Genomic DNA, 10,099 nt, shown 5'->3' with positions numbered 1-10,099 from the left:
CCCGTGACCTCCTGCCAGCGGGCGTTCGACACTTCACGTGGCCTCAGGGTGCACATAGCCTGGCACAAGCGTCGTGGTGACGTCACCGCCACTTAGTGGCGAATGGCGGTTGTTGTTGCTGTTGTTGAGTGGGTGAGTGAGTGGGTGGGTGAGTGAGTGAGTGGGTGACTGACTGAGTGGGTGGGTGGGTGGGTGACTGAGTGTATGGGTGACTGAGTGACTGAGTGACTGAATGACTGACTGAGTGACTGACTGACTGAATGACTGAGTGTCCTGAACCTGCGAGCGAACATTCCCCGTGCCACCCTCTGCATCACCGCCACGGCCCGTCTCTGTGCCGAGTATCTCCGCCGCTGGTGCCAGCCCCTGACCCCGCTCTGGAGCAAGATGAGTGGGTGACTGAGTGGGTGGATGAGTGGGTGAGTGAGTGAGTGGGTGAATGGGTGAGTGGGTGGGTGAGTGGGTGGGTGGGTGAGTGAGTGAGTGGGTGAGTGGGTGAGTGAGTGGGTGAGTGGGTGAGTGGGTGAGTGGGTGAGTGGGTGAGTGACTGAGTGGGTGGGTGAGTGGGTGGGTGGATGAGTGAGTGAGTGGGTGAGTGGGTGAGTGAGTGGGTGAGTGGGTGAGTGAGTGGGTGGATGAGTGGGTGAGTGAGTGAGTGGGTGAGTGAGTGAGTGGGTGGGTGAGTGGGTGGGTGGGTGAGTGAGTGAGTGGGTGAGTGGGTGAGTGAGTGGGTGAGTGGGTGAGTGAGTGAGTGGGTGAGTGAGTGGGTGAGTGGGTGAGTGAGTGAGTGGGTGACTGACTGAGTGGGTGGGTGGGTGACTGACTGAGTGGGTGGGTGAGTGAGTGGGTGAGTGAGTGTTTGAGTGAATGACTGAATGACTGAGTGAGTGACTGGGTGAGTGAGTGAGTGGGTGAGTGTATGGGTGAGTGAGTGAGTGGGTGACTGACTGAGTGTATGGGTGTATGGGTGACTGACTGACTGAATGACTGACTGACTGAATGAGTGACTGACTGGGTGAGTGTCTGAACCTGCGAGCGAACATTCCCCGTGCCATCCTCTGCATCACCGCCACAGCCCGTCTCTGTGCCGAGTATCTCCGCCGCTGGTGCCAGCCCCTGACCCCGCTCTGGAGCAAGATGAGTGGGTGACTGAGTGGGTGGGTGGGTGGGTGAGTGGGTGAGTGAGTGAGTGGGTGGGTGAGTGAGTGGGTGGGTGAGTGGGTGAGTGGGTGAGTGAGTGGGTGGGTGGGTGAGTGGGTGGGTGGGTAGGTGAGTGAGTGGGTGGGTGAGTGGGTGGGTGAGTGAGTGACTGAGTGGGTGAGTGAGTGGGTGAGTGAGTGGGTGAGTGAGTGAGTGGGTGAGTGAGTGAGTAGGTGAGTGAGTGACTGAGTGGGTGAGTGAGTGAGTGGGTGAGTGGGTGAGTGGGTGGGTGGGTGGGTGAGTGAGTGACTGAGTGACTGACTGACTGAGTGGGTGGGTGAGTGAGTGACTGAGTGGGTGAGTGAGTGAGTGGGTGAGTGGGTGAGTGAGTGACTGAGTGAGTGAGTGTATGAATGACTGACTGAATGACTGAATGAGCTACACGTGAGTGTCCTGAACCTGCGAGCGAACATTCCCCGTGCCATCCTCTGCATCACCCCCACGGCCCGTCTCTGTGCCGAGTATCTCCGCCGCTGGTGCCAGCCCCTGACCCCGCTCTGGAGCAAGATGAGTGGGTGACTGGGTCAGTGGGTGAGTGGGTGAGTGAGTGAGTGGGTGGGTGGGTGAGTGAGTGAGTGGGTGACTGACTGAGTAGGTGGGTGAGTGAGTGAGTGGGTGAGTGTATGGGTGAGTGAGTGAGTAGGTGAGTGACTGACTGAGTGACTGAGTGAGTGAGTGTATGAATGACTGAATGAGCTACAAGTGTCTGAACCTGCGAGCGAACATTCCCCGTGCCATCCTCTGCATCACCCCCACGGCCCGTCTCTGTGCCGAGTATCTCCGCCGCTGGTGCCAGCCCCTGACCCCGCTCTGGAGCAAGATGAGTGGGTGACTGAGTGGGTGGGTGGGTGAGTGAGTGAGTGGGTGACTGACTGAGTAGGTGGGTGAGTGAGTGAGTGGGTGAGTGTATGGGTGAGTGAGTGAGTAGGTGAGTGACTGACTGAGTGACTGAGTGAGTGAGTGTATGAATGACTGAATGAGCTACAAGTGTCTGAACCTGCGAGCGAACATTCCCCGTGCCATCCTCTGCATCACCCCCACGGCCCGTCTCTGTGCCGAGTATCTCCGCCGCTGGTGCCAGCCCCTGACCCCGCTCTGGAGCAAGATGAGTGGGTGACTGAGTAGGTGGGTGAGTGGGTGACTGAGTGGGTGAGTGGGTGAGTGAGTGGGTGAGTGGGTGGGTGACTGACTGAGTGGGTGGGTGGGTGAGTGGGTGGGTGGGTAGGTGAGTGAGTCGGTGGGTGGGTGGGTGAGTGAGTGAGTGACTGAGTGGGTGAGTGTATGAGTGTATGACTGAGTAAGTAAGTGGGTGAGTGAGTGTATGACTGAATGACTGACTGACTGAATGACTGAGTGAGTGGGTGAGTGAGTGGGTGGGTGGGTGAGTGGGTGAGTGAGTGTCTGAGTGACTGACTGAGTGAGTGTGTGAGTGTGTGAGTGGGTGACTGAGTGGGTGAGTGGGTGACTGACTGACTGAGTGTCTGAACCTGCGAGCGAACATTCCCCGTGCCATCCTCTGCATCACCCCCACGGCCCGTCTCTGTGCCGAGTATCTCCGCCGCTGGTGCCAGCCCCTGACCCCGCTCTGGAGCAAGATGAGTGGGTGAGTGAGTGGGTGGGTGGGTGGGTGAGTGGGTGAGTGAGTGGGTGACTGAGTGGGTGGGTGAGTGGGTGAGTGAGTGGGTGACTGAGTGGGTGAGTGGGTGAGTGAGTGAGTGAGTGGGTGAGTGGGTGACTGAGTGACTGACTGACTGAATGACTGAATGACTGACTGACTGAGTGTCTGCACCTGCGAGCGAACATTCCCCGTGCCATCCTCTGCATCACCCCCACGGCCCGTCTCTGTGCCGAGTATCTCCGCCGCTGGTGCCAGCCCCTGACCCCGCTCTGGAGCAAGATGCTCGCTGCCCGCAGACGCTCGCCACGGAGACGCTCCAGCAAGGCCACCTGACCCGCTCGGAAGAAGATCTTGGAGCGGCCAAACTGGTACGCGTCCGTGTCCTAGCGGGGAGACACGGGGGAGACACAGGGGGACAGGGGGAGACAAGGGGAGACACAGGGGAGACAAGGGGAGACACGTGGAGAGAAGAGGAGACACAAGGGGAGACAAGGGGAGACAAGGGGAGACACGTGGAGAGAAGAGGAGACACAGGGGAGACACAGGGGAGACACAGGGAGACAGGGAGAGACACGGGGGAGACAAGGGGACACACGTGGAGAGAAGAGGAGACACAGGGGAGACACAGGGGAGACACAGGGAGACAGGGAGAGACACGGGGGAGACAAGGGGAGACACGTGGAGAGAAGAGGAGACACAGGGGAGACACAGGGGAGACAAGGGGAGACACGTGGAGAGAAGAGGAGACACAGGGGAGACACAGGGGAGACAAGGGGAGACACGTGGAGAGAAGAGGAGACACAGGGGAGACAAGGGGAGACAAGGGGAGACACAGGGAGACAAGAGAGACAAGGGGAGACACAGGGAGACACAGGGAGACACAGGGGAGACACGGGGGAGACAGGGGGAGACACGGGGAGACAAGGGGAGAGAAGAGGAGACACAGGGGAGACACAGGGGAGACACAGGGAGACACATGGAGACAGGGGGAGACACAGGGAGACAAGAGAGACAAGAGAGACAAGGGGAGACACAGGGAGACACAGCGAGACAAGGGGAGACACAAGGAGACAAGTGGAGATGTAACGAGCGATGGGGGGGGGACGTGGGGACAGAGAGGGAGATCATCATCCTCACCACTCCTCCCCACTCCTCACCACTCCTCACCACTCCTCCCTACTCCTCACCACTCCTCACTAAACCTCACCACTCCTAAACCACTCCTCACCACTCCTCACCACTCCTCACCAACCCTCACCACTCCTCACCAACCCTCACCACTCCTCACTAACCCACACCACTCCTCACCACTACTCACCACTCCTCACCACTCCTCACTAACCCTCACCACTCCTCACTAACCCACACCACTCCTCACCACTCCTCACTAACCCTCACCACTCCTCACCACTCCCCCCCACTCCTCACCACTCCTCACCACTCCTCACTAACCCTCACCACTCCTCACCACTCCTCACCACTCCTCACCACTCCTCACTAACCCTCACCACTCCTCACCACTCCTCACCACTCCTCACTAACCCTCACCACTCCTCACCACTCCTCACTAACACTCACCACTCCTCACCACTCCTCACTAACCCTCACCACTCCTCACTAACCCTCACCACTCCTCACTAACCCTCACTAACCCTCACCACTCCTCACCACTCCTCACTAACCCTCACCACTCCTCACCACTCCTCACCACTCCTCACCACTCCTCACCACTCCTCACTAACCCTCACTAACCCTCACCACTCCTCACTAACCCTCACTAACCCTCACCACTCCTCCCCACTCCTCACCACTCCTCCCCACTCCTCACCACTCCTCACCACTCCTCCCCACTCCTCACCACTCCTCACCACTCCTCACCTGCATCACTGCAAGAAGCAAGTGGCGACAGGCTGTGAGTCACCACTCCTCACCACTCCTCACTAACCCTCACCACTCCTCACTAACCCTCACCACTCCTCACTAACCCTCACTAACCCTCACCACTCCTCACCACTCCTCCCCACTCCTCACTAACCCTCACCACTCCTCCCCACTCCTCACTAACCCTCACCACTCCTCACCACTCCTCCCCACTCCTCCCCACTCCTCACTAACCCTCACCACTCCTCACCACTCCTCACCACTCCTCACCACTCCTCACTAACCCTCACCACTCCTCACCACTCCTCACCACTCCTCACTAACCCTCACCACTCCTCACTAACCCTCACCACTCCTCACTAACCCTCACCACTCCTCACCACTCCTCACTAACCCTCACCACTCCTCACCACTCCTCACCACTCCTCACCACTTCTCACTAACCCTCACCACTCCTCACTAACCCTCACCACTCCTCACCACTCCTCACCACTCCTCCCCACTCCTCACCACTCCTCACTAACCCTCACTAACCCTCACCACTCCTCACCACTCCTCACCACTCCTCACTAACTCTCACCACTCCTCACCACTCCTCCCCACTCCTCACCACTCCTCACTAACCCTCACCACTCCTCACCACTCCTCCCCACTCCTCACCACTCCTCACTAACCCTCACCACTCCTCACTAACCCTCACCACTCCTCACCACTCCTCACTAACCCTCACCACTCCTCACTAACCCTCACCACTCCTCACCACTCCTCACTAACCCTCACCACTCCTCACTAACCCTCACCACTCCTCACCACTCCTCACTAACCCTCACCACTCCTCACTAACCCTCACCACTCCTCACCACTCCCCACTAACCCTCACCACTCCTCACTAACCCTCACCACTCCTCACCACTCCTCACTAACCCTCACCACTCCTCACCACTCCGCACCACTCCTCACTAACCCTCACCACTCCTCACCACTCCTCACTAACCCTCACCACTCCTCACCACTCCTCACCACTCCTCACCACTCCTCACTAACCCTCACCACTCCTCACCACTCCTCACCACTCCTCACCACTCCTCACTAACCCTCACTAACCCTCACCACTCCTCACCACTCCTCACCAACCCTCTTCACTCCTCACCACTCCTCACCACTCCTCACCACTCCTCACCACTCCTCACTAACCCTCACCACTCCTCACCACTCCTCACTAACCCTCACTAACCCTCACCACTCCTGACCACTCCTCACCACTCCTCACCACTCCTCACCACTCCTCACTAACCCTCACCACTCCTCACCACTCCTCACCACTCCTCACCACTCCTCACTAACCCTCACCACTCCTCACCACACCTCACCACTCCTCACTAACCCTCACCACTCCTGACCACTCCTCACCACTCCTCACCACTCCTCACTAACCCTCACCACTCCTCACCACTCCTCACCACTCCTCCCCAACCCTCACCACTCCTCACCACTCCTCACCACTCCTCACTAACCCTCACCACTCCTCACCACACCTCACCACTCCTCACTAACCCTCACCACTCCTCACCACTCCTCACCACTCCTCACCACTCCTCACTAACCCTCACCACTCCTCACCACACCTCACCACTCCTCACTAACCCTCACCACTCCTCACCACTCCTCACCAACCCTCACCACTCCTCACCACTCCTCACCACTCCTCACCACTACTCACCACTCCTCACCACTCCTCACTAACCCTCACCACTCCTCACTAACCCTCACCACTACTCACCACTCCTCACCACTCCTCACCAACCCTCACCACTCCTCACCACTCCTCACTAACCCTCACCACTCCTCACCACTCCTCACCACTCCTCACTAACCCTCACCACTCCTCACCACTCCTCACTAACCCTCACCACTCCTCACCACTCCTCACTAACCCTCACCACTCCTCACCACTCCTCACTAACCCTCACCACTCCTCACCACTCCTCACCAACCCTCACCACTCCTCACCACTCCTCACCACTCCTCACCACTCCTCACCACTCCTCACTAACCCTCACCACTCCTCACCACTCCTCACCACTCCTCACCACTCCTCCCCACTCCTCACCACTCCTCACCACTCCTCACTAACCCTCACTAACCCTCACCACTCCTCACCACTCCTCACCACTCCTCACCACTCCTCACCACTCCTCACCACTCCTCACTAACCCTCACCACTCCTCACCACTCCTCACCACTCCTCACCACTCCTCACTAACCCTCACCACTCCTCACCACTCCTCACTAACCCTCACCACTCCTCACCACTCCCCACTAACCCTCACCACTCCTCACTAACCCTCACCACTCCTCACCACTCCTCACTAACCCTCACCACTCCTCACCACTCCTCACCACTCCTCACTAACCCTCACCACTCCTCACCACTCCCCACTAACCCTCACCACTCCTCACTAACCCTCACCACTCCTCACCACTCCTCACTAACCCTCACCACTCCTCACCACTCCTCACCACTCCTCACTAACCCTCACCACTCCTCACCACTCCTCACTAACCCTCACCACTCCTCACCACTCCTCACCACTCCTCACCACTCCTCACTAACCCTCACCACTCCTCACCACTCCTCACCACTCCTCACCACTCCTCACTAACCCTCACCACTCCTCACCACTCCTCACCAACCCTCACCACTCCTCACCACTCCTCACCACTCCTCACCACTCCTCACTAACGCTCACCACTCCTCACTAACCCTCACCACTCCTCACCAACCCTCACCACTCCTCACCACTCCTCACTAACCCTCTTCACTCCTCACCACTCCTCACCACTCCTCACCACTCCTCACCACTCCTCACTAACCCTCACTAACCCTCACCACTCCTGACCACTCCTGACCACTCCTCACCACTCCTCACCACTCCTCACCACTCCTCAGTAACCCTCACCACTCCTCACCACTCCTCACCACTCCTCACTAACCCTCACCACTCCTCACCACACCTCACCACTCCTCACTAACCCTCACCACTCCTCACCACTCCTCACCACTCCTCACCACTCCTCACTAACCCTCACCACTCCTCACCACACCTCACCACTCCTCACTAACCCTCACCACTCCTCACCACTCCTCACCAACCCTCACCACTCCTCACCACTCCTCACCACTCCTCACCACTACTCACCACTCCTCACCACTCCTCACTAACCCTCACCACTCCTCACTAACCCTCACCACTCCTCACCACTCCTCACCACTCCTCACCACTCCTCACCACTCCTCACTAACCCTCACTAACCCTCACCACTCCTCACTAACCCTCACCACTCCTCACCACTCCTCACCACTCCTCACCACTCCTCACCACTCCTCACCACTCCTCACCTGCATCACTGCAAGAAGCAAGTGGCGACAGGCTGTGACTCACCACTCCTCACCACTCCTCACCACTCCTCACCACTCCTCACCACTCCTCACCACTCCTCACTAACCCTCACTAACCCTCACCACTCCTCACTAACCCTCACCACTCCTCACCACTCCTCACCACTCCTCACCACTCCTCACCACTCCTCACCACTCCTCACCTGCATCACTGCAAGAAGCAAGTGGCGACAGGCTGTGACTCACCACTCCTCACCACTCCTCACCACTCCTCACCACTCCTCACCACTCCTCACCACTCCTCACCACTCCTCACCACTCCTCACCTGCATCACTGCAAGCAGCAAGTGGCGACAGGCTGTGAGTCACCACTCCTCCCCACTCCTCACCACTCCTCACCACTCCTCACCACTCCTCACCACTCCTCCCCACTCCTCACCACTCCTCACCACTCCTCACCACTCCTCACCACTCCTCACCTTCATCACTGCAAGAAGCAAGTGGCGACAGGCTGTGAGTCGATCCCCGCACTCCAGATCCGAGCGGCCCATGAGGACGCGGTAGCGGCCGAAGAACTCCTGGTAGGTCCACCTGCACGGGGGAGACACGCGGGGAGACACGGGGGGAGACACCGGGGAGACATCACGGAGACATCACAGAGACATCACAGAGACATCACAGAGACACGCGTCCACCTGCACGGGGGAGACACGCGGGGAGACACGGGGGAGACACCGGGGATACACCGGGGAGACATCACAGAGACATCACAGAGACATCACAGAGACACGCGTCCACCTGCACGGAGGAGACACGCGGGGAGACACGGGGGACATCAAGGAGACATCACAGAGACACCGGGGAGACGTGGGGACATCACGGAGACACGCGGAGACATCACAGAGACATCACAGAGACATCACAGAGACACGCGTCCACCTGCACGGGGGAGACACGCGGGGAGACACGGGGAGACACCGGGGAGACATCACGGAGACACGCAGAGACACCGGGGAAACACGGGGAGACACGGGGGAGACACCAGGGAGACATCACGGAGACACATCACAGAGACATCACAGAGACATCACAGAGACACGCGTCCACCTGCACGGGGGAGACACGCGGGGAGACACGGGGGAGACACCGGGGAGACACGGGGGAGACATCACGGAGACACGCGGAGACACCGGGGAGACATCACGGAGACACGCGGAGACACCGGGGAGACATCACCGAGACACGCGGAGACACCGGGGAGGCATCACGGAGACACGGGGGAGACATCACCGAGACACCGGGGAGACACGCAGAGACACCGGGGAGACACGGGGGAGACACGGGGGAGACACCGGGGAGACATCACAGAGACACCGGGGAGACATCACGGAGACACGCAGAGACACCGGGGAGACACGGGGGAGACACCGGGGAGACATCACGGAGACGTCACGGACACATCACAGAGACACGCGTCCACCTGCACGGAGGAGACACGCGGGGAGACACGGGGAGACATCACGGAGACATCACGGAGACACGGGGGAGACACCGGGGAGACATCACAGAGACACCGGGGAGACGTGGGGACATCATGGAGACACGCGGAGACATCACAGAGACATCACAGAGACATCACAGAGACACGCGTCCACCTGCACGGGGGAGACACGCGGGGAGACACGGGGGGAGACATCACGGAGACACGGGGGAGACACCGGGGAGACATCACGGAGACATCACGGAGACACGGGGGAGACACCGGGGAGACACGCGGAGACACGTGGGGACATCACGGAGACACCGGGGAGACACCGGGGAGACATCACGGAGACACGGGGAGACACGCGGGGACATCGCGGAGACACGCGGAGACACGTGGGGACATCACGGAGACACGCGGAGACACCAGGGAGACACAGGGGAGACACCGGGGAGACACCGGGGAGACATCACGGAGACATCACGGACACATCACAGAGACACGCGTCCACCTGCAC

At 59.3% G+C, this 10,099-nt stretch overlaps 1 protein-coding gene across 1 annotated transcript in view; it reads right to left on the bottom strand.

The window, feature by feature from the left end:
* Positions 1–2,650: 2,650 nt before the first annotated feature.
* LOC116937063 (unconventional myosin-Va-like) overlaps positions 2,651–10,099 on the bottom strand; it is a 200,352-nt gene continuing 192,903 nt past the window's right edge. Inside the window, exons 19-20 of the mRNA XM_076064735.1 lie at positions 8,579–8,690; positions 2,651–3,201 (exon numbers count right to left, since the gene is read on the bottom strand). Of these exons, the coding sequence (XP_075920850.1) occupies positions 2,722–3,201; positions 8,579–8,690 (592 nt within the window). The 3' untranslated portion in view covers positions 2,651–2,721. The remainder of the gene's footprint in view (positions 3,202–8,578; positions 8,691–10,099) is intronic.

This window comes from Petromyzon marinus, unplaced genomic scaffold, assembly GCF_048934315.1.
Source record: "Petromyzon marinus isolate PM22_M1 ecotype Great Lakes invasive population unplaced genomic scaffold, UKy_Petmar_22M1.pri1.0 PM_Scaffold_66, whole genome shotgun sequence".
Lineage (NCBI taxonomy): Eukaryota > Metazoa > Chordata > Hyperoartia > Petromyzontiformes > Petromyzontidae > Petromyzon > Petromyzon marinus.
The sequence above is the reverse complement of the archived record's forward strand: the minus strand, read 5'-3'. Positions and strand labels throughout refer to the sequence as shown.